The sequence below is a fragment of the Ips typographus genome, linkage group LG13 (assembly GCF_016097725.1).
Source record: "Ips typographus isolate SLU linkage group LG13, UJ_Ityp_2.0, whole genome shotgun sequence".
Lineage (NCBI taxonomy): Eukaryota > Metazoa > Arthropoda > Insecta > Coleoptera > Curculionidae > Ips > Ips typographus.
The window spans coordinates 7,421,014-7,448,737 of NC_138434.1; the positions used below are offsets into that span (position 1 = coordinate 7,421,014).

At 39.6% G+C, this 27,724-nt stretch overlaps 1 protein-coding gene across 4 annotated transcripts in view; it reads left to right on the plus strand.

Annotated features, from left to right (window-relative positions):
• The window catches only part of Vps8 (vacuolar protein sorting 8), a 91,206-nt gene extending 64,651 nt beyond the window's left edge, over positions 1-26,555 (plus strand). For 2 of the 4 annotated variants that reach the window (XM_081991843.1, XM_081991845.1), the window contains 2 exons: positions 13,694-13,895; positions 21,484-26,555. In XM_081991843.1, the coding sequence (XP_081847969.1) occupies positions 13,694-13,895; positions 21,484-21,764 (483 nt within the window). In that variant the 3' untranslated portion in view covers positions 21,765-26,555. The remainder of the gene's footprint in view (positions 1-13,693; positions 13,896-21,483) is intronic. The other 2 variants (XR_014180331.1, XR_014180330.1) reach the window with 2 other exon arrangements.
• The last annotated feature ends 1,169 nt before the right edge of the window (positions 26,556-27,724 follow it).

Genomic DNA, 27,724 nt, shown 5'->3' on the forward strand with positions numbered 1-27,724 from the left:
TGCGAGACTCTCAAGAAACTTTGGCGAGCCATCCAAAACAAAAGAAGGGGTAGACTCACCAAAGGAGTGTGTTTGCATCATGACAATGCGCGCCCACATGTGTCACACCAAACGACCACCCTACTTAATGGATTCGGCTGGGATATCATCACTTGTTCCCCGCTCTCAAAAAACACCTTGGAGGACGGAAATTCAAGTCAGATGAGGAAGTGCAAAAAGCAGTAGTCAGTTGGCTTTGCGACGCGGCGGGAGAGTTCTACGACGCCGGCATTAAAAAACTGGTTACCAGGATGCGACAAGTGATTGAACGACAAGGCGACTATGTAGAAAAATAGCAAAATGTTCAACCTTTCTAACGATGTACGCAAAGTTGTAAATAATTTTGATTTTCTATGAAAAAAAAAATAGGAGACCTTACTTTTCAATACTTCCTCGTATATTATATCTTCTAAACAGCAAACACATTTGCGATTAACGCATCTCGTACACTTGTGTTATGATTCTCATTGTGTATCTGTTGGACTTCCTCTCCAATGTTTTCTACCATGTCATTATCATCGCCTTCAAAGGACTCAGCATTATCATTCGCCATCAAACACATGTTATGCAAAACAGCAGTTGCTACAATCACTTCACAAACTTTTTGAACATCAATCCTCATTCCCTGAGATAAACAAGGAAATCTACGTTTCCATACACCAAATAACTTTTCAACAGGATTTCTAGTTTTAATTTGGCTTGAATTGTATCTTTCCTCTGGTAGAGTATGAGGTTGTTTGAGTGGTGTCAACAAATATGTTCTGCAAGGATACCCTCCATCACCAACTAGAGTATATGGGCGAAAATTCATTGTTTTCAAATCTGGCTCTAATGTTGGAATCATTAAAAATAGTGGTGTCATGAACTGACCCAGGCCAACGAGAAACAATATCCATTATTTTCAACTTTGCATCTCCAATCACCTGAGTATCTATACTGAAATATCCCTTTTGATTTCGATAAACCTCACTATTGTCTCCTCCAGGTGACCAGTGATTTTTTATGTGGGTACAGTCAAGTGCTCCTTAAAAAATATTGTAGATTAAATTCTCTTTACAAACTTTTTTCAAAAACACACTTTCCTATAACCCTTGGTAATCCAGCGAGTTCAAAAAAGGGTAATGCCACTTGTTGCTTTTCAATATCAGTTTGTGGCATGTTAATAAATATAGGTCTGAGTGATGCAATATGCTTAGTAACATTACTCACAATACGGGATACACTTGGTTGAGAAACATTAAAATGTTTATCTGGAAGGATCCAGTTGCATAGAACGTGAGAGCAATTAACACTTGATTGTCTTTTGATATCGGATTATTTAGTTTGGTTCTGGGATCATCCTCAATGCCTTCTAATAAATTTACAAGGTGTCTGAAGGAGTGCTTATTCATTCTAAATCTATTCTTAAATTCTTTATCATTTAATTCCGATAATAAGTTATTTCTTGGTCTTATAATTGGTCTCATTACTCCCACCATCATTTCATCTTCACTTTCTGATTAATCTAACAGATGAAAGTCTACTCTATCCATTCTGTCCATAATGACTTTAATAATCAGCAAACCGCTCTAAAAAGGCGACAAAAATTGGAAAAGGCAATATTATGAATATGAATATGTAAATATTCCCGTCGCATGGAGACGTCTGGTTTACAGATGGATCCAAAACCGTGACGGGGGCAGGGGCAGGGGTGTATGGTGCAACTTCGGGGACGAGGCTTAGCTTCCCTCTAGGCTGCCACTGTACCATCTTCCAGGCCGAGATCTTTGCGATCATCCGATGCGGGGAGTTTATTTTAAACTCACCGCTATACCGGAAGGATATATTTATCTGTACGGAGAGCAAGGCAGCAATGGCTGCCTTAAAGGCTGATTCAACGACGTCTGCGCTGGTGCTGGAGTGTAAGAAAACACTCTTGTCGCTCGCGCGGATGGCCAAGGTACGCCTAACTTGGGTCCCGGGGCACTCCGGTGTTAGGGGAAACGAGGAGGCGGACAGGTTGGCCCTATGTGGCTCCAAAGAGAGCCCCGTAGGGCCCGAACCTATTGTAGGACTTGCCGGTGTGGTCGGATCCGCCATTGTGGACCGTATCTTCTGGCAAAGATCCGATATTGCTTGGGAGGAGGCCGGAGGCATGCGGCAGTCGCGATGTCTCATGGGCTTCTTTTCAAAGAACAAGTCGAAGTCACTGATGGAATTATCCAGAAAGGACCTCAGATGTGTGACAGGACTTCTCACGGGTCACTGTCAGATGAGAATGACCCAGAATGCACATTCTGGGTCTGTCACAGGATCCGATATGTCGCTTGTGTCAGGAAGACGAGGAAACTCCGACACATGTTCTCACACAGTGCCCGGCACTTGCGACGATCAGAAAAAAGAGCTTTGGGGTAAGAGTGTGATCAACCCCTTAGATATTCAAGGTACCCGGCCAAGGAGGCTCTGCAGCTTTGTCAGGGCCACCGAATTGGAGGGGTGCTAGCTTGTGATGGGTCACAATGGGCCCGGCTAGCGGCCTAAGTGTCTTCTCCGTAGGGAGCCCATCAAACTACATTCATTCATTCATGTAAATATTAAACATAACCCTACTTTCTTCCCTTCCTGTTTAACCTTCTGTTATGGATTTAACAAGCCGATTTTACATAGTTAGATTTAACTAAATGTTCTAATTCACAATGGTGAATACTAAGTTTATGTTTAACACACTGTTAAATGGTTTAACAGTCTGATAGTGGAATGGTGAATACGGCCGTTAGTAAACAAAGCAAAAAAATATTCGTAATTTCGTTACAATGCCAAATAGACGTGACACGTGAGAACTGTCAAAACGGTACCATGGAGCTGTAAAAGACAATCCAATAATTTCTGTATTTTTTTTTATCAATTTTACGTCATTCTTCAACAGTTCTCACAGTTGTCAACACAACTGTCAATAACCACACCATTGAGCTGTATCTAATACACAATTTACAGTAGAATCAATATTTTCTTCACATCGCATTTAATTGGTTTTGACATGTCTGACAGTGTTGGCAAGTGACACAAGAACGCATTTGACAGCCACGTCAATAAACTCATAGTTAAAATTGTCAAAATACAGTGTTGAAATGTCAAATTTTGTCATTTTTTTCTTTAGGAATTGCATCCAAATTTTCAAAATACGGTATCTCGGTTGTTTTTGAGATTTCAGCGACCGAAAAAAAGTCAAAATGTTTGTTTTTTGACTGCTCTTTACATTTGTTCTTATGCAAAATTCCTGTAACCCTAATCGTTTCCAAGATATTCGACTTGGAAGCCACTTGATAGGTTCAAACTTACGCGGTGCCCTAACCAAACTTCCAGGCCCGCTCAACGCGGTAATGGTTAAAGTTAGCCAGTAGAGTTACTGAATCTTTTTTGTTCCTGTGGTCATTTAGGACAAAACAGCTCGCTTAGTGATAATTCATAACTGGTCACGTGACCGAGTTATAGACCTCAAAACCTTCTCAGTAAGCTGAACGACCTTGTTCACCGTCAGACAGTTGACAGATGTGACGTTTGTCGGTAGTGACGCGTGCGACGGTTGACACACGTCACTGGTGAACCAGTGACGTCACAATTGGCTCGAAACGAACCAACCTAACCTCAAAATAACGCCACAAAGCTGCCATGGGGCCTGTTCTTGAAAGCAGAGAACGGAATTCTCAAGAGAAGTGTTGATAGAATGTGACAGAAGAAGCTGACAATGGCGGGTTTCTGTCACATTCTACAGGTCTTTCTCTTGATAATTCCCTTCCCTCGTTTCAAGAATACGCACCCATGGCTGTTTCGTACACAAATTAAGTACCAACTACCAACGAAGGTTCTGGTAAACATACCGGCCGGAGTTTTACTTTGTTAATTTGAAATTAACAATTCTGGTTTTCATTGAGAAGCTTGAATTTTTGAGAAAAGTTAAAGGGACTGTTGGAGTATTTTCAGAAATTTTTTTTAGAATTTTCCAACCCTTGTATTTCGAGAAAATGCCCTTTTGGTGCTGCATGAGTTTTGTAAAGATCCACGAAATTTCAAAAATGTCTCAAAAATTTTGGTTTTCATTGAGAAGCTTGAATTTTTGAGAAAAGTTAAAGGGACTCTTGGAGTACTTTCAGGAATTTTTTTTAGGATTTTCCAACCCTTGTATTTCGAGAAAATGCCCTTTTGGTGCTGCATGAGTTTTGTAAAGATCCACGAAATTTCAAAAATGTCTCAAAAATTCTGGTTTTTAGTGAGCAGCTTGAATTTTTGAGAAAAGTTAAAGGGACTGTTGGAGTATTTTGAGGAATTTTTTTTAGAATTTTCCTACCCTTGTATTTCGAGAAAATGCCCTTTTGGTGCTGCATGAGTTTTGTAAAGATCCACGAAATTTCAAAAATGTCTCAAAAATTTTGGTTTTCATTGAGAAGCTTGAATTTTTGAGAAAAATTAAAGAGACTGTTGGAGTACTTTCAGGAATTTTTTTTAGAATTTTCCAATCCTTGTATTTCGAGAAAATGCCCTTTTGGTGCTGCATGAGTTTTGTAAAGATCCACGAAATTTCAAAAATGTCTCAAAAATTCTGGTTTTCATTGAGAAGCTTGAATTTTTGAAAAAGTTAAAGGGACTGTTGGAGTACTTTCAGGATTTTTTTTTTGATTTTTCCAACCCTTGTATTTCGAGAAAATGCCCTTTTGGTGCTGCATGAGTTTTGTAAAAATCCACGAAATTTCAAAAATGTCTCAAAAATTCTGGTTTTCATTGAGAAACTTGAATTTTTGAGAAAAGTTAAAGGGACTGTTGGAGTATTTTCAGGAATTTTTTTTAGAATTTTCCAACCCTTGGATTTCGAGAAAATGCCCTTTTGGTGCTGCGTGAGTTTTGTAAAGATCCACGAAATTTCAAAAATGTCTCAAAAATTCTGGTTTTTATTGAGAAGCTTGAATTTTTGAGAAAAGTTAAAGGGACTGTTGGAGTATATTCAGGAATTTTTTTCAGAACTTTCCAACTGTTGGTTCCCGAGAAAATGCCCTTTTGGTGCTGCGTGAGTTTTGTAAAGATCCACGAAATTTCAAAAATGTCTCAAAAATTCTGGTTTTCATTGAGAAACTTGAATTTTTGAGAAAAGTTAAAGGGACTGTTGGAGTACTTTCAGGATTTTTTTTTGAATTTTCCAACCCTTGTATTTCGAGAAAATGCCCTTTTGGTGCTGCATGAGTTTTGCAATGATCCACGAAATTTCAAAAATGTCTCAAAAATTCTAATTTTCATTGAGAAACTTGAATTTTTGAGAAAAGTTAAAGGGACTGTTGGAGTATTTTCAGGATTTTTTTTTAGAATTTTCCAACCCTTGGTTTTCGAGAAAATGCCCTTTTGGTGCTGCATGAGTTTTGTAAAGATCCACGAAATTTCAAAAATGTCTCAAAAATTCTGGTTTTCATTGAGAAACTTGAATTTTTGAGAAAAGTTAAAGGGACTGTTGGAGTATTTTCAGGAATTTTTTTTAGAATTTTCCAACTCTTGTATTTCGAGAAAATGCCCTTTTTGTGCTGCATGAGTTTTGTAAAGATCCACGAAAGTTCAAAAATGTTTCAAAAATTCTAATTTTCATTGAGAAACTTGAATTTTTGAGAAAAGTTAAAGGGACTGTTGGAGTATTTTCAGGATTTTTTTTTAGAATTTTCCAACCCTTGGTTTTCGAGAAAATGCCCTTTTGGTGCTGCATGAGTTTTGTAAAGATCCACGAAATTTCAAAAATGTCTCAAAAATTCTAATTTTCATTGAGAAACTTGAATTTTTGAGAAAAATTAAAGAGACTGTTGGAGTACTTTCAGGAATTTTTTTTAGAATTTTCCAACCCTTGGATTTCGAGAAAATGCCCTTTTGTGCTGCGTGAGTTTGTCAAAAATTTCTCAAAAATGTTGGTTTTCAGTGAGACGCTTGAATTTTTGAGAAACGTCAAAGGGACTGTTGGAGTATATTCAGGAATTTTTTTCAGAACTTTCCAACTGTTGGTTCCCGAGAAAATGCCCTTTTGGTGCTGCGTGAGTTTTGTAAAGGTTGTAACGAAGTTACGAATATTTTTCTGTTTTGTTTACTAAGCCGTCCGTTAGTACCGTTGGTTTTGCGGCGATATGCAGATAAGGGAACTATTAATAGAAGCCGTTTAGTAAAGTAACCAGTGCTAGTACTTTGCCAAAATACGATAAGCCGGATTTTTAAGTTATTATATTTTCTCAGGATTGGCCAGTCCGATTTTTACCGTTCTTGTTGGAGACAATTGGTAGAATTACAGGGTTTACAACAACGCTGCAGTATGATAGCGCGTAATAGGAAATTAGTGGTTTGCGACTTTCCTTGTAATTATAATTCGCGAGTTGACATAGCCGGCTAGGTTGGCCGAAGCGTACCGTTTTCCTGCAGTACTGCGGTTCTGTACGCGGCACTCAAGAAGGGCCGTGTTTCCCACTACCCGAAAGTGGGGAATCGGACTGTCTATAAAACTAGCGTGCGCCGCCAGTTTGTGGTGTGTTGAGATCACTAGCTCTCCCCGAGCAACATCTCAACCTCCCAGCAGCACCGCCGCATCACAGTAAGTATACCTGTTTAGTGGCTAGCCCTCCTAGTGCACTGTGTACCTGTTATTTAAACACCGAGGCTCGCTAGACCGGGTGTTCGTTCCTTTTTTTTTTTTTTTAACTTTCTTTATGGCTTTCACCACTGGGGTATTCAGCCAGGCCAAGTTAGGTTAGGTCGAGGGTGGCCTACGCCACGTCGGAGCTTAAGCTCCTCCTCTTAGGTCTGATTACGAAGTTAGCAAGACAACACAACAAAGGATTCAAACTCTTCACGCTCCCGGGCTCTGGAGGAGCTGTCACACTTTTGGAAGAGCCTCGGATGGAAAGGAAGGTGTCAGAGATCTGGAAATGATCCAGTAATGTTCAAATCATAAATCAATATTGTTAACTTTCAAAAAATGACAAATGAGTTTAATTATGGTGGATGACGGCGAACCCAACACACCCCGCAGGCATACAGGAGCCTGGATTCCATTTTTAATTAATTCCTGGTACAAATCACCATTCATTCGGTCACATTGGAACAAAATATGCTCCAACGTGCCCTGCGAACCACAATGACATAATGAAGAGTCCGCTCTTCCCAACATAAACAAATGTTGAGGCACCAAACAATGCCCAGTCCTAATGCGAATAATGGTGGTAATATGCCTTCTATCTTTATAAGTCAGTCCAGAGAACCAAGGCTTAGAGGGAAACGCATCAGACTCCCCAAGATATCTACGACCCTTGCTCAAAAATGTTCGCCTCCAAGCAGTTTGCCACCCAGCAAAATGCCTACGCTTAACCTCCGGGTAAAACTCATCCCAGTCAAGTTGAATGGGCAAGGGTACATTCAAATTCCTACCCAGGCAGGCCAAGAGGTCCGCCCTTTCATTACCCGCAATGCCACAGTGGCTCGGCACATAACATAATTTCACAACCGTGTCGGATTCATTTGCCTCTATAATAATCTGCTTTGTAAGAAAGGTAATGTGATCCAGACGGTGTTTGGATGATGTCCTGGAGATCTTCTGAATTGTTGTTCGTTCCTTGTTTACTCCAACCCTGTACCGCCGTTTGTTGTAGCGTCGTGATTCGCTAGACCGGGCGCTGCTTTAACGTTCACGTCACCAGTTTTCATTGCAAACGCTACATGGTTCGCTAGACCGGGCGTTTGCACCGTTAGTCCCAGCCCTGCCATTTTTCCGGCCCTTTTACTTCAGTAGCATCGTGGCTCGCTAGACCGGGTGCTACGCCATAGATCCGGCACTGTAGGTTTCTATACAAACGCTACATGGTTCGCTAGACCGGGTGTTTGTATACTTTTCCCCGATAGGCCAATTTCCGGCCCTAGTTTACTCTGTAGCGTCGAGGTTCGCTAGACCGGGCGCTACACGATAGTTCCGTATTCAACACAAACGCTACGTGGTTCGCTAGACCGGGCGTAGGAGGCAAGTTTCTATATCCTGTTGCCAACAAGAACCACTACAAGGCTCGTATAGACCGGGTGGTTCAGTAATACCCTTTTCCAACTCTTTTACCGACCCGTGACACCGTAACTTTATTTGCACTAGGACGGTTAATTGCTTAGTTGTAAACGTAGACCTGCATTGTCCCTGTAATTAACTTTGATTCATCTTGTAAAGGGTGTTTTTTTTCGAGGTATAGAACTTCAAGTTGGCATTACTGTTCAAGATGGCGACCGATTTAACAGCTGTCAAGTGATTTATTCTCAGTTTGGTTTGGCAATTCATCATGAATAGACTCACGCCTGAACAATTTTATTTCGAAAATAATGGTTCTGTGCGGAATACGTATCGCGCACTACGTCCATTTTATCGTCGACAAAATCGTCCATCAGAGCAGTTAATTCGATTAACCATGGAACGTTTTCGCACCACGTTTACTCTTATTGATAACTCGCATCCCCAGAGACGCCGTACGGTGCGTACAGAAGAAGCTATTGCTGATGTAGAGCGTAGCATTGAGGAAGACCCGAATGAGTCTATAATATCCGTCTATTATATCCGCCATCGAGCACAGGAATTGGATCTGTGTCCATCCACTTTATGGACGATTTTACGGAAGAATCTTGGTTTGCGTGCTTACAAAATCCAACTTGTGCAAGAATTGAAGCCAAACGATCATGAAGTAAGGCGTAGATTCGTCGAATGGGCCCAAAACGAGATTGTCGTTGTTCCCGATTTTCATAAGCGAATTTTGTTTAGCGATGAAGCGCACTTCTGGTTGAATGGCTACGTCAACAAACAAAACTGCCGCATTTGGAGTGAAGCTAATCCTCAAGTGTATGTCGAAACACCGTTACATTCAGAAAAACTTACTGTTTGGTGCGCTTTATGGGCTGGTGGAATCATTGGTCCGTACTTTTTCAAAAACGATGATGGCCAGAACGTTACAGTCAATGGTGATCGGTATAGAGCCATGATTACTAACTTTTTCATTCCTGAATTGAACAACCATGATGTCCAGGAGCTGTGGTTCCAACAAGACGGCGCAACATGTCACACAGCTCGTGCCACAATCAATTTATTGAAAGACACGTTTGGTGACCGCCTAATTTCACGTTTTGGACCTGTGAATTGGCCTCCAAGATCTTGTGATTTAACACCGCTAGACTACTTTCTGTGGGGCTATGTAAAGTCATTGGTCTATGCGGATAAGCCACAAACGCTTGACCATTTGGAAGACAACATTCGCCGTGTTATTGCCGATATACGGCCACAAATGTTGGAAAAAGTCATCGAAAATTGGACAACCAGATTGGACTACATCCGAGCCAGCCGTGGCGGTCATATGCCAGAAATCATATTTAAAATGTAATGCCACAAGATTATCTTTCGAATAAATAAAATTCATGTCAATCGAATAATCCATCGTTGTTTTATTGCAATTTAAAGTTCTATACCTCGAAAAAAAACACCCTTTACCTGTAACATTCATTGCATTGCGTGGATTTTTAACTTTCTGCATTATACCGTTGACCTGTCTTGCATCGCATCCGACCCGTACCGTAACTAAGTTGCACACTCTCACTCTCGTTCTTGTTTAATTAAGGGGAGGGGGGGATTTAAGATACGTTTGTTTGCATAAGTATTTGCTTTAGTTAAGTTTGCTGGCATTTTAAGTTAAGCAATTAGAATATACTTTTGTTGATTGGTACTTTTGGCTTTTATTAGCGTTGTCACCAACTGAACCACTGTTACCACAGATTGACGGCAACCTTGTCTCCAGCTGTATAAAAGCTACCAAGGCATACGAATTGTGTTTCCTGGTTCACATTTCGAAAACTCTAAATACTGTACCGTCGTACTCCAAGATATGCGTGTGAGGAAAGTCACGTTGCAAGAAGATGTCAACTTACCTGCAAGATCAGAGACCATCGTTAAAGTTAATTTGGATAGAAAAACGGAATTGAGCAAACTTCAGCTGATAGAACCGAGTTATGAAGAGGAAGATGATGCTGTGAAGAAGGGAGTTCTTGTAGCCCGCACCCTAGTCCAGCAGAAAAACGGCCAAGCATACGTAAAAGTCGCCAATTTGAAAGAATGTGGTCAAAGATTAAAAAAAGGCGATATAATAGCCAAATCCGAACCAGTACTTATGGTGACTAAGGAGTCGCACGAAACAAAACCAAACCCCGACAGTGACCTTCCTGAGTGTTTGGTGCACTTAATGAAAAAGACGAGCTCAATTTTGACTGATCAAGAAAAACAGACTTTTGGCCGTTTGCTTCACGACTACAAGGACGTGTTCGCCTTAAATGAAACGGATTTGGGAAGAACTCATTTAGTGAGGCATAAAATTGAAACAGGGGATTATTTGCCCATTAAGCAAAGACCCAGACGACTCCCATTGGCTAAGCAGGCAGAAGTGGAAAATCTTATACAGGACATGGCGGATCGCAGCGTCATTGAGCCATCCACCAGCCCTTGGAGTTCTCCTGTGGTACTTGTTACTAAGAAAGATGGGTCGACAAGATTCTGCGTGGACTATAGAAGATTAAATAAAGTTACTAAGAAAGACAGTTATCCCTTGCCCAGAATAGATGACACCATAGACACTCTGGCTAACGCAAAGTGGTTTTCCACCTTGGATCTAAAAAGTGGATACTGGCAAGTGGAGATGGATCAACGGGACAAAGAGAAAACTGCCTTCTCAACAGGAAATGGCTTGTGGCATTTTAACGTCATGCCTTTTGGACTTTGCAATGCTCCGGCAACCTTCGAAAGATTAATGGAAACTATTCTACGAGGATTGACTTGGAAAACCTGTCTTGTTTATTTAGACGACATCATTATTATGGGCAAAACATTTGAAGAACACCTGCAAAACGTTGAAGAAATCTTCAAGAAGTTCAGAGGGGCAAACCTGAAATTAAATCCGAAGAAGTGCAGCTTTTTCCAAGAAGAAGTCGAATACTTGGGACACGTTATATCGACAAAAGGAGTAAAAACCGACCCGAAGAAAACTGAAGCTGTAAAAAATTGGCCTGTTCCGAAAGACAAGCACGAATTAAGAAGTTTTCTGGGATTGTGTTCCTATTACAGAAGGTTTGTTCGTGGATTTGCTGATATAGCCAGACCCCTACACAAATTGACGGAGAATAACCAGCCTTTCGAATGGACTACAACATGTCAGGAAGCCATGGAAGAACTGAAAGTAACCCTTTGTTCTCAACCAGTTTTGGCTTTTCCACGACCTGGGGAAGAGTTTATTGTGGATCGACTTGCACCTTACCGACCACCCAAAGCTGGTGAAGTTGATGATCGGGACGATCAACTCTAGGAGGGGGGCAGTGTTGCAAAGCGAACTTTTGATTATTAGTTAGGATTTCTTTAGTTATTTGTTGTTACCCCTGTATGTTACGTTGCTTTGTTTACGTTCTACATTCTTTTGTCTGTGTTCTAGAAAATCCTGGCTCCGTTGCTTATATAGAGAGAGATTTATGTTATAGCTTAATGAGTGTGAGAGAAAAAGTCAATTTCATGAATATTTGGGAATTTTCTAGAAACCATGGAAGCCTATATAAGCAGCTGAACCAGGCCTGGTTAGTTAGTTGTTGAGTTGATGGTTGTAGTGAAGTCGAAGTTGTCAGATAACGAGGTTAAGTGTCAGTGTCAGTTTATTGTTTTGTAAACAATATACAGTGTTGTACAAGAAGTGTGTCATTAAGGAGTACGACGGTACATTTGGTGTCAGAAGTGGGATTGGAGAATCGAAGAAGAGATCCAGAGGAAGACAGAATAAACCGACAAAAGCAGAAGGTGTGTTGAATGCCTGTGAGTACACGACAACAAAGCGCCAAAATGGATGAAGGAATGAAACAACTTATGGAGATGATTCAAGAAATGAAAGCAAGCCAAATAAGTCAAGAGCAGTTCAAAGCAAGCCAAGACCAAATTAAAAACCAGTTTCAACGACAAGATGAAAAATTAGACCGAGTAATAAATGAAATAAAAGGAGAAATGGACAAAAGGATGGAAATTTTGGAAGAAAAGGTAAATGAGAGGATAAGCGGTATGGAGGAGACCGTTCAGACCTTGCGAGAGGAATTTGACAAACTACAGGAAAAGTCTTCAAAGCCAACCGTAGTCGCCAACCGTTCTAGTGTCTGCTCAAATATTAAGCCACCAGTTTTCGACGGTAAGACCTCATGGCAGGTTTACAAAAAACAGTTTGAGGCTGCCGCAGAGGCCAACAATTGGACATCAAGTGACAAAGCCACTGCCTTGGTTTTGTCACTTCGAGAAGAAGCACTGGAGGTTTTGCAGACTTTGGACGAGAGCCAGTACAAAAACTACGACGACTTAATCCAACATTTGGAGATGAGATTTGGAAATAAGCACCTAGAACAAGTATACGAAGCTCAGTTGTCTAGTAGGACCCAAAGAGGCACGGAAACACTTCAACAGTATGAAGCCGACATTGCTCGATTAGTTTGTCTGGCTTATCCAACGTCCTCTCACGACATTAGAGAGCGAATGGCAGTACGGGCTTTTGTACGAGGTCTTAAAGATTGTGACACAGAGCAAGCAATACGATTAGCGAGATGCCAAACATTGCATGATGCTCTTGCCTACGCTTTGGAGTTTGAGGCGGTCAAGCAAGTATCACGAGGACATACTCGAGTGCATCAAGTCAGAAGCCTTACACCGGAACCGAGAAACCGATCTTCCAATTCAGATCACACAATCACTCAGTCAGACTTGAATCGTCAGCTGGAGACATTTCGAAAAGAACTAATGGGAGCGTTAAATAGAAGAAGCCAGAACAACCGAAACGCTCAAACCACCACGTTTACTCGGTCATTGGAATGCTGGAACTGTGGAGAAAAGGGGCACATTCAATCGCAGTGCCGCAAACCTAAAAGAATGTAGAACGTAAACAAAGCAACGTAACATACAGGGGTAACAACAAATAACTAAAGAAATCCTAACTAATTATCAAAAGTTCGCTTCGCAACAATACGCTTATTTGCCTAATTATTTGGTGTAGTTAAGTTTGCTGGCATTTTAAGTTAAGCAATTAGAATATACTTTTGTTGATTGGTCACCAACTGAACCACTGTTACCACAGATTGTCGGAAACCTTGTCTCCAGCTGTATAAAAGCTACCAAGGCATACGAATTGTGTTTCCTGGTTCACATTTCGAAAACTCTAAATACTTTCTTAAAACCAGGTGGCGCCCGAGGCAATTCTCATTAACTTTTGTTCTAGAACACACTTTGATTCGAACTCCCGAATAAATAGCGTCACAAGGTTCAGGAAATTTCAAAAATGTCTTAAAAATTTAGTTTTTGAGATATTGACCTTAGTTTTTTTCCGGCTACGTTCCTGAATTTTTTCAGATTTTTTCCTCGTCTGTTGTTGAAAATGAGGTTATGTTAGGTTAGGTTAGTCTAGTGCTCGATGCTCATTGGTCGGTTAGGTTAGGTTAGGCAGCTAATGGCTTTTGACTAAGCACATTTTTGGAAAAAAGTGTTGAACTGGTAAAAATACGATTTTGTTTCCCATTTACTCGACTAGATTCACCCTGTATAATAATATAACAAATAAACTTAACCTCACATTGTTCACAGCGTAACGCGCCGAAAACGTCATTGAGGCATTTAGTGCACGCGGCTGCGCCTCACGTGCCTCCCGATCAACTTTTCGAGCTGCTGTCAAACGTCAATTATGGCGAAGTGAAGTATTTGGTGCAAGGAATACTGGGCGACTACAGAAACGACATTGACATACTCGACGCCATCTTAAAAGTGCTCGATGCGGACCTGCACTGTTGTGAGTGACAAAACTCGGTTATTTTGACAGTTAGCGAGTTGATTTTCTAACCATCGCGTAGGCCGTGAAATTCTCTTTAAATCACTTTCTATAGTTCGAGTAGCAAGGTTGTCAAATAACCAAGTTATTTTAACTTCAAATGTCAAGAGTCAAAACAAATACAACTTAAAGTTTGACAGCTCGTAATTCGGTTATTTTGACAGGTTGCGAGTTGATTTTTTTACCATCGCGTAGGCCGTGAAATTCTCTATAAATCACTTTCTATAGTTTGAGTAGCAAAGTTGTAAAATAACCGAGTTATTTTGACTTGAAACGTAAAAAGTAAAGAATTCCTGTCAAACATATACAATCTGGAGTTTGACAGCTTGTAACTCGGTTATTTTGACAGTTAGCGAGTTGGTTTTTCTACCATCGCGTAGGCCGTGAAATTCTCTTTAAATCACTTTCTATAGTTTGAGTAGCAAAGTTGTAAAATAACCGAGTTATTTTGACTTCAAACGTAAAAAGTAAAGAATTCCTGTCAAACATATACAATCTGGAGTTTGACAGCTTGTAACTCGGTTATTTTGACAGTTAGCGAGTTGATTTTTTTACCATCGCGGAGGCCGTGAAATTCTCTATAAATCACTTTCTATAGTTTGAGTAGCAAAGTTGTCAAATAACCGAGTTATTTTGACTTCAAACGTAAAAAGTAAAGAATTCCTGTCAAACATATACAATCTGGAGTTTGACAGCTTGTAACTCGGTTATTTTGACAGTTAGCGAGTTGGTTTTTCTACCATCGCGTAGGCCGTGAAATTCTCTTTAAATCACTTTCTATAGTTCCAGTAGCAAAGTTGTCAAATAACCAAGTTATTCTAACTTCAAATGTCAAGAGTCTAAACAAATACAACTTAAAGTTTGACAGCTCGTAATTCGGTTATTTTGACAGTTAGCGAATTGATTTTTTTACCATCGCGGAGGCCGTGAAATTCTCTATAAATCACTTTCTATAGTTTGAGTAGCAAAGTTGTCAAATAACCAAGTTATTTTAACTTCAAATGTCAAGAGTCAAAACAAATACAACTTAAAGTTTGACAGCTTGTAATTCGGTTATTTTGACAGTTAGCGAGTTGGTTTTTCTACCATCGCGTAGGCCGTGAAATTCTCTTTAAATCACTTTCTATAGTTCCAGTAGCAAAGTTGTCAAATAACCAAGTTATTTTAACTTCAAATGTCAAGAGTCAAAACAAATGCAACTTAAAGTTTGACAGCTCGTAATTCGGTTATTTTGACAGTTAGCGAGTTGATTTTTTTACCATCGCGGAGGCCGTGAAATTCTCTATAAATCACTTTCTATAGTTTGAGTAGCAAAGTTGTCAAATAACCAAGTTATTTTAACTTCAAATGTCAAGAGTCAAAACAAATACAACTTAAAGTTTGACAGCTTGTAATTCGGTTATTTTGACAGTTAGCGAGTTGGTTTTTCTACCATCGCGTAGGCCGTGAAATTCTCTTTAAATCACTTTCTATAGTTCCAGTAGCAAAGTTGTCAAATAACCAAGTTATTTTAACTTCAAATGTCAAGAGTCAAAACAAATGCAACTTAAAGTTTGACAGCTCGTAATTCGGTTATTTTGACAGTTAGCGAGTTGATTTTTTTTACCATCGCGGAGGCCGTGAAATTCTCTATAAATCACTTTCTATAGTTTGAGTAGCAAAGTTGTCAAATAACCAAGTTATTTTAACTTCAAATGTCAAGAGTCAAAACAAATACAACTTAAAGTTTGACAGCTTGTAATTCGGTTATTTTGACAGTTAGCGAGTTGGTTTTTCTACCATCGCGTAGGCCGTGAAATTCTCTTTAAATCACTTTCTATAGTTCCAGTAGCAAAGTTGTCAAATAACCAAGTTATTTTAACTTCAAATGTCAAGAGTCAAAACAAATGCAACTTAAAGTTTGACAGCTCGTAATTCGGTTATTTTGACAGTTAGCGAGTTGATTTTTTTTACCATCGCGGAGGCCGTGAAATTCTCTATAAATCACTTTCTATAGTTTGAGTAGCAAAGTTGTAAAATAACCGAGTTATTTTCACTTCAAACGTAAAAAGTAAAGAATTCCTGTCAAACATATACAATCTGGAGTTTGACAGCTTGTAACTCGGTTATTTTGACAGTTAGCGAGTTGGTTTTTCTACCATCGCGTAAGCCGTGAAATTCTCTTTAAATCACTTTCTATAGTTCCAGTAGCAAAGTTGTCAAATAACCAAGTTATTTTAACTTCAAATGTCAAGAGTCAAAACAAATACAACTTAAAGTTTGACAGCTTGTAATTCGGTTATTTTGACAGTTAGCGAGTTGATTTTTTTACCATCGCGGAGGCCGTGAAATTCTCTTTAAATCACTTTCTATAGTTCCAGTAGCAAAGTTGTCAAATAACCAAGTTATTTTAACTTCAAATGTCAAGAGTCAAAACAAATACAACTTAAAGTTTGACAGCTCGTAATTCGGTTATTTTGACAGTTAGCGAGTTGATTTTTTTACCATCGCGGAGGCCGTGAAATTCTCTTTAAATCACTTTCTATAGTTCCAGTAGCAAAGTTGTCAAATAACCAAGTTATTTTAACTTCAAATGTCAAGAGTCAAAACAAATACAACTTAAAGTTTGACAGCTTGTAATTCGGTTATTTTGACAGTTAGCGAGTTGATTTTTTTACCATCGCGGAGGCCGTGAAATTCTCTTTAAATCACTTTCTATAGTTCCAGTAGCAAAGTTGTCAAATAACCAAGTTATTTTAACTTCAAATGTCAAGAGTCTAAACAAATGCAACTTAAAGTTTGACAGCTCGTAATTCGGTTATTTTGACAGTTAGCGAGTTGATTTTTTTACCATCGCGGAGGCCGTGAAATTCTCTTTAAATCACTTTCTATAGTTTGAGTAGCAAAGTTGTAAAATAACCGAGTTATTTTCACTTCAAACGTAAAAAGTAAAGAATTCCTGTCAAACATATACAATCTGGAGTTTGACAGCTTGTAACTCGGTTATTTTGACAGTTAGCGAGTTGATTTTTTTACCATCGCGGAGGCCGTGAAATTCTCTTTAAATCACTTTCTATAGTTCCAGTAGCAAAGTTGTCAAATAACCAAGTTATTTTAACTTCAAATGTCAAGAGTCTAAACAAATGCAACTTAAAGTTTGACAGCTCGTAATTCGGTTATTTTGACAGTTAGCGAGTTGATTTTTTTACCATCGCGGAGGCCGTGAAATTCTCTTTAAATCACTTTCTATAGTTTGAGTAGCAAAGTTGTAAAATAACCGAGTTATTTTGACTTCAAACGTAAAAAGTAAAGAATTCCTGTCAAACATATACAATCTGGAGTTTGACAGCTTGTAACTCGGTTATTTTGACAGTTAGCGAGTTGATTTTTTTACCATCGCGGAGGCCGTGAAATTCTCTTTAAATCACTTTCTATAGTTCGAGTAGCAAAGTTGTCAAATTACCGTGTTATTTTGACTTCAAATGTCAAGACTTCATAATTTTGTCAAACACTAGACAACTTTAAGTTTGACAGCTCGTAATTCGGTTATTTTGACAGTTAGCGAGTTGATTTTTTTACCATCGCGGAGGCCGTGAAATTCTCTATAAATCACTTTCTATAGTTTGAGTAGCAAAGTTGTCAAATAACCGAGTTATTTTGACTTCAAACGTAAAAAGTAAAGAATTCCTGTCAAACATATACAATCTGGAGTTTGACAGCTTGTAACTCGGTTATTTTGACAGTTAGCGAGTTGGTTTTTCTACCATCGCGTAGGCCGTGAAATTCTCTTTAAATCACTTTCTATAGTTCCAGTAGCAAAGTTGTCAAATAACCAAGTTATTCTAACTTCAAATGTCAAGAGTCTAAACAAATACAACTTAAAGTTTGACAGCTCGTAATTCGGTTATTTTGACAGTTAGCGAATTGATTTTTTTACCATCGCGGAGGCCGTGAAATTCTCTATAAATCACTTTCTATAGTTTGAGTAGCAAAGTTGTCAAATAACCAAGTTATTTTAACTTCAAATGTCAAGAGTCAAAACAAATACAACTTAAAGTTTGACAGCTTGTAATTCGGTTATTTTGACAGTTAGCGAGTTGGTTTTTCTACCATCGCGTAGGCCGTGAAATTCTCTTTAAATCACTTTCTATAGTTCCAGTAGCAAAGTTGTCAAATAACCAAGTTATTTTAACTTCAAATGTCAAGAGTCAAAACAAATGCAACTTAAAGTTTGACAGCTCGTAATTCGGTTATTTTGACAGTTAGCGAGTTGATTTTTTTTACCATCGCGGAGGCCGTGAAATTCTCTATAAATCACTTTCTATAGTTTGAGTAGCAAAGTTGTCAAATAACCGAGTTATTTTGACTTCAAACGTAAAAAGTAAAGAATTCCTGTCAAACATATACAATCTGGAGTTTGACAGCTTGTAACTCGGTTATTTTGACAGTTAGCGAGTTGGTTTTTCTACCATCGCGTAGGCCGTGAAATTCTCTTTAAATCACTTTCTATAGTTCCAGTAGCAAAGTTGTCAAATAACCAAGTTATTCTAACTTCAAATGTCAAGAGTCTAAACAAATACAACTTAAAGTTTGACAGCTCGTAATTCGGTTATTTTGACAGTTAGCGAATTGATTTTTTTACCATCGCGGAGGCCGTGAAATTCTCTATAAATCACTTTCTATAGTTTGAGTAGCAAAGTTGTCAAATAACCAAGTTATTTTAACTTCAAATGTCAAGAGTCAAAACAAATACAACTTAAAGTTTGACAGCTTGTAATTCGGTTATTTTGACAGTTAGCGAGTTGGTTTTTCTACCATCGCGTAGGCCGTGAAATTCTCTTTAAATCACTTTCTATAGTTCCAGTAGCAAAGTTGTCAAATAACCAAGTTATTTTAACTTCAAATGTCAAGAGTCAAAACAAATGCAACTTAAAGTTTGACAGCTCGTAATTCGGTTATTTTGACAGTTAGCGAGTTGATTTTTTTTACCATCGCGGAGGCCGTGAAATTCTCTATAAATCACTTTCTATAGTTTGAGTAGCAAAGTTGTAAAATAACCGAGTTATTTTCACTTCAAACGTAAAAAGTAAAGAATTCCTGTCAAACATATACAATCTGGAGTTTGACAGCTTGTAACTCGGTTATTTTGACAGTTAGCGAGTTGGTTTTTCTACCATCGCGTAAGCCGTGAAATTCTCTTTAAATCACTTTCTATAGTTCCAGTAGCAAAGTTGTCAAATAACCAAGTTATTTTAACTTCAAATGTCAAGAGTCTAAACAAATGCAACTTAAAGTTTGACAGCTCGTAATTCGGTTATTTTGACAGTTAGCGAGTTGATTTTTTTACCATCGCGGAGGCCGTGAAATTCTCTTTAAATCACTTTCTATAGTTTGAGTAGCAAAGTTGTAAAATAACCGAGTTATTTTCACTTCAAACGTAAAAAGTAAAGAATTCCTGTCAAACATATACAATCTGGAGTTTGACAGCTTGTAACTCGGTTATTTTGACAGTTAGCGAGTTGATTTTTTTACCATCGCGGAGGCCGTGAAATTCTCTTTAAATCACTTTCTATAGTTCCAGTAGCAAAGTTGTCAAATTACCGTGTTATTTTGACTTCAAATGTCAAGACTAAATAATTTTGTCAAACACTAGACAACTTTAAGTTTGACAGCTCGTAATTCGGTTATTTTGACAGTTAACGAGTTGATTTTATTACCATCGTGTAGGCCGTGAAATTCTCTATAAATCACTTTCTATAGTTTGAGTAGCAAAGTTGTAAAATAGCAGAGTTATTTTGACTTCAAACGTAAAAAGTAAAGAATTCCTGTCAAACATATACAATCTGGAGTTTGACAGCTTGTAACTCGGTTATTTTGACAGTTAGCGAGTTGGTTTTTCTACCATCGCGTAGGCCGTGAAATTCTCTTTAAATCACTTTCTATAGTTCCAGTAGCAAAGTTGTCAAATAACCAAGTTATTCTAACTTCAAATGTCAAGAGTCTAAACAAATACAACTTAAAGTTTGACAGCTCGTAATTCGGTTATTTTGACAGTTAGCGAATTGATTTTTTTACCATCGCGGAGGCCGTGAAATTCTCTATAAATCACTTTCTATAGTTTGAGTAGCAAAGTTGTCAAATAACCAAGTTATTTTAACTTCAAATGTCAAGAGTCAAAACAAATACAACTTAAAGTTTGACAGCTTGTAATTCGGTTATTTTGACAGTTAGCGAGTTGGTTTTTCTACCATCGCGTAGGCCGTGAAATTCTCTTTAAATCACTTTCTATAGTTCCAGTAGCAAAGTTGTCAAATAACCAAGTTATTTTAACTTCAAATGTCAAGAGTCAAAACAAATACAACTTAAAGTTTGACAGCTTGTAATTCGGTTATTTTGACAGTTAGCGAGTTGATTTTTTTACCATCGCGGAGGCCGTGAAATTCTCTATAAATCACTTTCTATAGTTTGAGTAGCAAAGTTGTAAAATAACCGAGTTATTTTGACTTCAAACGTAAAAAGTAAAGAATTCCTGTCATACATATACAATCTGGAGTTTGACAGCTTGTAACTCGGTTATTTTGACAGTTAGCGAGTTGGTTTTTCTACCATCGCGTAGGCCGTGAAATTCTCTTTAAATCACTTTCTATAGTTCCAGTAGCAAAGTTGTCAAATTACCGTGTTATTTTGACTTCAAATGTCAAGAGTAAAACATTTAGTCAAACACTAGACAACTTTAAGTTTGACAGCTGGTAATTCGGTTTTTTTGGCAATTAGCGAGTTGATTTTTTTACCATCGTGTAGGCCGTGAAATTCTCTTTAAATCACTTTCTATAGAAAGCAAAGTTGTCAAATAACCGAGTTATTTTGACTTCAAATGTCAAGAGTAAATAATTCAGTTGCTTTGTTATTTTTTGAGTTTTAGAGACCAGAAAAAACTGAAAATATTTACCTTAATTTTTCCTTTATTTTCGGTCTCTTGCAAAATTTCTGTAACTCTAACCATTTTCTAGATAATTCATTTTTTTGAATTTGTTTTTTGAAAATTCAGTATCTTTCTTATTTCCGCAACTCTAACCGTTTCCAAGATATTCAACTTTTTTGGAAAATTGCATTGCAATTTTCGAAATTCCGTAACATTTCAAGGTCAGTGACAAAATGGCGGCAGTTACAGCAAAACGGACACCAGATTCGTGTTCTCCATGCCAAAATTAGTTAAAATGACCATCTTGACACGTCTAAATCCAATATGGCGGCGGTCAGTATAGTAGGCCAAGTAAAACCTTCATTCGGACAAAATGTCGGTGCACTTTTCCAGAAAATCGTCCATAACTCGCTTATTTGAGACATTCTGGTAAAACACACCGCATAACAAAAGAAAGCTAATGAATAGGGCTATCACGTGACGTTGACCGGACCGGGCTAAGTTATCCGGTTTGGCCGCTAGAGAGCGTCAAAGTTGACTCTAGTTTTTCATGAATATCTCGAAAACGGTTTGAGTTAGGTGTGTGAAATTTGTTCATTTTTTTCTATAACCGTGTTGCAGTAAAAAAAATGTAATTTTTCCGTACAGGTTTAGCGAAAGCGTTGCACGAGAGCGGCAAACCGATTGCGGTAAGCAAATTGACGTGCACGCGATGCGGTAAGTCGTTCGCTTACCAGTCCGGCGTCGCGGACGTTTACGTTTGCTCGTGCGGACTCGGTTTCCACGCGAACTGCGCCGAATCGGACGACTACCACGTGCAGTGTCCGACCAATCAGAGGCCACCGTTTGTCTTAACGAAAAAGGTGAGTCCGACCCTGTCGCGGGGCACGCGCGCTACGTTAAGGCCGGACCTGGAAGGCCATTTTTAAATTATTATTTATTCACTTTGTACTAACACTAATATAAAATATACAGGATGTCCCAACTCTATTTAGACGGAAAATTGCTCCGTCCCTGTACATTTCAGTGAAAAAACAAGTTTGGTAGATGAAACGTTTATTAGAAAAGGATTGATCAACGAAACGCCCTGCATTTTTAGGTTAAAACTGTCATTTTCTCACTCCAAGTGGGTTTTACAGGCGATTTTGTCCCTGACTGTCCTTTCAAACTGTATTTCAGGCAGTTTTAAATTTGACATCACTTTTCTCCCTGACTGTATCCATTTTTTACTGTTTTTTTCTGTCTATTGGATCGAAACTTTAACGAGGATTCCAAAAATGCTCTTAAAACAGTCATTTTCTCACTCCAAGTGGGTTTTACAGGCGATTTTCTCTCTGACTGTCCTTTCAAACTGTGAGATCACTTTTCTTCCTGACTCTATTGGTGGTAGTAGTAATAATGCGGGGGGGGACCCTAAAAGGTCCGGCGAGTAGGCTTTAAGGCCCTTTTCGCCGTTTACCCTCAAACCCGTCCCACCTTACCACCCCTGACCTACGCCACCCGGACGTTCCGTCTCCCTGACCAAGGCAAGGAAGACACTTTCCTGCAGGAGAGTGTGGAGGCCCCAAGAAAGCGCCTCCTGATAGACAACCAGCGTTGGCAGACTCCTAATAGGTGATATAATGTCTCCTCCGCCGTTCCACATTGTGAACAAACCAATTCCTAGTAGATGCTAATGTCTGTTTAGGCCACAGTGGCCTGTCAGAACCGCAACCAGTGTTTTTAAGACCCAGCGACTCCCTGACATCAACCATTTGAACTTTGCCTTGCGCTTGGGATTCCAATCAATTCCTTGGCTTCTTTGCACCCTTCCGCCTTTATCCACGTCTCTGTGGTACCTTCAAGCGCCCAGTCACTTAGTACGCTTGCTACCTGTCTGTTGCTTAATCCTATGTGAGGTTTGACAGTTATTGAACTCTCAGAAGACCCGAGCCGGGCCAGAGCATCCGCAAACCCCGTATGTGCCGGAATCCACACTAGGTGGGATTCTGCTCTGCCACTTTGTTCAAGGCATTCCTGAATCAGTCTGTTGCCCATCCTGGCTCTACAAAGTGCTTTTAGGACAGCCTAACTGCCGGAGTAGATCTTGATTACTCCCTCTCGCTGTTCTGTAACGAATATTTTCGGAGAAGACACTTAGGCCGCTAGCCGGGCCCATTGTGACCCATCACAAGCTAGTACCCCTCCAGTTCGGTGGCCCTGACAAAGCCGCAGGGCCTCCTTGGCCGGGTACCTTCAATATCTAAGGGGTTGATCACACTCTTACCCCAAAGCTCTTTTCTGATCGTCGCAAGTGCCGGGCACTGTGTGAGAACATGTGTCGGAGTTTCCTCGTCTTCCTGACACAAGCTACATACCGGATCCTGTGACAGACCTCGAATGTGCATGTGTCTTTTCATCTGACAGTGATCCATGTCCTGTCATACATCTGAGGTCTTTTCTGAATTCCTTCAGGGACTTTTTTTTTTTGGAAAGAAGCCCATGAGACTTTGCGACTGCCGCATGCCTCCGGCCTCCTCCCAAGCAATATCGGATCTTTGCCAGAAGATACGGTCTAAAATGGCGGTTCCGACCGCGCCGGCTAGTCCTACAATAGGTTCGCACCCTATGGGTCTCTCTTTGAAGCCACGAAGAGCCAACCTGTCCGCCTCCTCGTTTCCCCTAACACCGGAGTGCCCTAAAACCGAAGTTAGACGTACCTTGACCATCCGCGTGAGCGACAAGAGTGTTTTCTTACACTCCAGCACCAGACGTCGTTGAATCGGCGTAGCGGTGAGTTTAAAATGAACTCCCCGCATCGGATTATCGCGAAGATCTCGGCTTGGAAGATGGTACAGTGGTAGCCTAGAGGGAAGGTAAGCCTCGTCCCCGAAGTCGCACCATACACACCTGCCCCTGCCCCCGTCACGGTTCTGGATCCATCTGTAAACCCGACGTCTCCATGCGACGGGAGGATAGAGTATTGAGAGAATTCCCAGTCCTCCCTCTCGGGTACTACAAACTTTAGAGGTCCGCTTGACGGAGGCGTCGGAGGCACCCGATCCTGCTTCATCAACAGTTCCGGGCACTCCCTCAACGCCTCCCCACAGCCCCCGAGAGATGACCCCACGATTCAGCTGAGTCTGTAATCTCAGCATATTGAGACCTGCCAGTCAGTGGGCTGCCCTGGCGGCTTCTTTTTATATAAACAGGTGCAACGGCTCGAGCATCCGTAGCCACTCCAGTGCCCTTGTTGGGGCAGTTTTCAGTGCACCTGTGATACAGACGCAGACAAGTCTTTGAACCCTGTCTGTTGAGGTTACGTGGAATTGTTAGATGATTTTAGAAGGACCACTCTGAACTTAACTTTTCAGAGGAACTTGTTATGTATCGAGAAAACGAAACACTGCGACAAAAGTGGTTTTACTAGCTAATTTTATTTTTGTAATTATGAACAAAACGTGGTTATTAGCCGGAAACGTGAACAAAAACAAAAGCGTGCAAAAGCAAAAGTGATTTCAACAAAATTGTCATTCTTAACCCCACTTTTCTGTCTTTTTTCATTTTTGGTCTGTCCGAATTCAATTCACGGGTGACAGAGCCGAGATGCCACATCTACCCTCGCACGCCGCGTTGCCACATTGCGAAATGCACTCAACTCACAACACTGTCCAACAAGGCGCGTGACTTGGCCGTATCCATAGCTCCGGACCAAACAATCGCTCCGTATGTTATAATCGGGCGAACAACAGCGCCTTAGATCCATCGAAGGATTCTCAGCTGGAGTCCCAACGTTGTATCAAAGGCCCTTTTGCACGACCAGAGAGTATTGCGGGCCTTCCCGGTTTTGACGGCCAAGTGGGGCCGGGTTCCGGGGTCAGCCTGGAATCTAGAATGACCCCTAGGTATTTGACCTGGGATTTGTACCCCAGAATGTTGGCCGGGTTCACAGAGAGACCCTCCTCCTCACACCAAACCTGTGTGGATCGAAGGGCAGCCTGGATATTCCGCATGGCCGCATAGGCCTCGGCGTAGACATCTGCGGAGTTGAGTAACTTGCTTGCTTGTGGCGACCTCGAGGATTGCAAATAATTCCGCCTGAAAGATGGTCGCCCACCCACCCAGCGAAAAACATGCCGCGTTGTTGGTGTCTTGTCGGTACACTCCCGTCCCGGACCATCCCGTATTCGAAGACTTTGAGCCGTCGGTGTACCAGCTTTGCACCCCTTCTCGAGAAGTCACTTACCTACTATCCCAACTTTCCCTGGTTGGAATTTCTACCTTAAACTTCCTTTCGAACCTGATTCTTACGTCAGGTGCCACACCACCTTTGCCCCCAGGATAGGAATATCCCGATGCATGGCGGCCGCTATACTTGTATGTCCTTGACGCAGGTGGTTGTCACGTCTTGTAGAGCCGCATTCCATCCACTGCAGCGGCTAGAGGTAACTCAGTGTCGTCCTCATTGCGCCGGTTAATGCCAGACAGGCTTGTCTTTGCAAACCCGTCAGTTTTCGGGATACGAAGGCCTTCTCCACCGCCGGCCACCAGACTTCATAACGTGTGGTTTTAGGCCACAGTTTTTTTCTCAGAGCACGGCGGCGCAACTGCCACATAGTGACAGCGGCCTTTTGTATGACTTTGTCTACGTGAGGTGTCCACGGGAGTTTACTGTCTAAGGTTACGTCCAAGTACTTAACCTCTCCCACAAGTGTAAGAGGTTTTCCGTACAAGACTGGCGGCCTATAATCTTTAATTTGCCTTCTCTTTGTAAAGAGCATGATCTCCGTTTTGCTAGGATTAACTGATAATCCGGCATCTCTCTATTATCTTACAAGCTATCTGCATTCTCTCACAGACAAGGAATTTCCCTTTGACGAGAACTAGGCCGTCGTGCGCGTAGAAGCCCCCTCGGTCTAGCCGCCCCAAGTGTTCGTCCATAAGCAACTGCCCTGTGACCTGACTGTATTAAATTTTGTAGTGTTTTTTCATGTTGTTTAATGGGAAATTTAATGAGGATTCCAAAAATGTGCTTAAAACAGTCACTCGTCTCACTCCAAGCCGGCTTTACAAGCGATTTTGTCACTGACTGTCCTTTCAAATTGTGTGTTTTGTGTGTTTTTCAGATTATTGAATAGAAAATTTAATGAAGATTCCAAAAATATGTATGATTTGGTCACTCCAAGTGGATTTTTCAGGCATTTTTGCCTTTCAAACTGTGTTTCTAGCAGTTCACACTTTGAAACCGCTTTTCTCCCTGACTGTATCAATTTTTTTTTACGTTTCTGGTTATTAAATAGGAAATTTAATGAGGATTCCAAAAATGTCGTTAAAACTGTCATTTTATCACTCCAAGTGGGTTTTACAGGCGATTTTGTCTCTGACTGTCTTTTCAAACTGTATTTCAGGCAGTTCCAACTTTAACACCGCTTTTCTCCCTGACTGTACCAAATTTTGTAGTGTTTTTTCTGGTTATTAGATAGGAAATTTAATGAACAGTCATTTTCTCATTCCAAGTAGGTTTTACAATTTTTTTGTTTTTTTCTCTGAAATGTACAGGGACGGAGAAATTGGGAGAGTTGGGACACCCTGTATATTGATAGCTCTAGCGCAGTAGAAAGAGAATGTTTAAAGTAAGAGTTTGTTTAGTCATTTGTATTTATTTTGTTTACTCTGTGATATTGATTGACTTTTGACGGATTAAAAAATTATTATAAATGTGGAGAATCCAGATATGTTGATATTGTTTTTGTTTTATTTCACTAACCTAACCTAACTTATCGCTGATTAAACAGTTTGGCAACATTGCAAAATTTTGCAACTAAATTAGAAAAATTATTATTTTGGCAACATTGCAAAAATTCACATTTAAATTACGAAAATTATCATTTTGGCAACATTGCAAAAACTTGCAAATTAGGAAAAAGATTAATTTGGCAACATTTCTAAAATGTACTTCGAAATTAGAAAAATGATCAATTTGGCAACATTGCAAAAATTTCCAGTTAAATTAACAAAATGATCAGTTTGGCAATATTGCAAAAATTTGCAACTAAATTAGGAAAATGATCATTTTGGCAACATTGCATCAAAAACTTGCAAATTAGGAAAATGATTATTTTGGCAACATTGCAAAAATTTACATCTAAATTAGGAAAATGATCAATTTGGCAACATTGAAATTTCCAACAAAATTAGGAAAATGATAATTTTGGAAACATTGCAAAAATTTACTTCTAAATTAGGAAAATGATTATTTTGGCAACATTGCGAAAATTTGCAACAAAATTAGGAAAATGATCATTTTGGCAACATTGCATCAAAAACTTGCAAATTAGGAAAATGATTATTTTGGCAACATTGCAAAAATTTACATCTAAATTAGGAAAATGATCAATTTGGCAACATTGAAATTTCCAACAAAATTAGGAAAATGATAATTTTGGAAACATTGCAAAAATTTACTTCTAAATTAGGAAAATGATTATTTTGGCAACATTGCGAAAATTTGCAACAAAATTAGGAAAATGATCAATTTGGCAACATTGCAAACATTTATATTTAAATTAGGATAGTGATCAATTTGGCAACATTTCAAAAATTTACATCCAAATTAGGAAAATGATCAATTTGGCAACATTGTAACAATTTGCAGCAAAATTAGGAAGATGATCAATTTCTCAACTGCAAAAACATTGAAAAAATTTGCATTTAAATTAGGAAAATGATCAATTTGGCAACATTGAAAAAATTTACATCTAAATCAGGAAAATGATCAAGTTGGCAACATTGCAAAAATTTGAATTTAAATCGGCAAAATGATCAATTTGGCAACATTTCAAAAATTTGCAACAAAATTAGGAAAATGATCAATTTGGCAATATTGTAACAATTTGCAGCAAAATTAGGA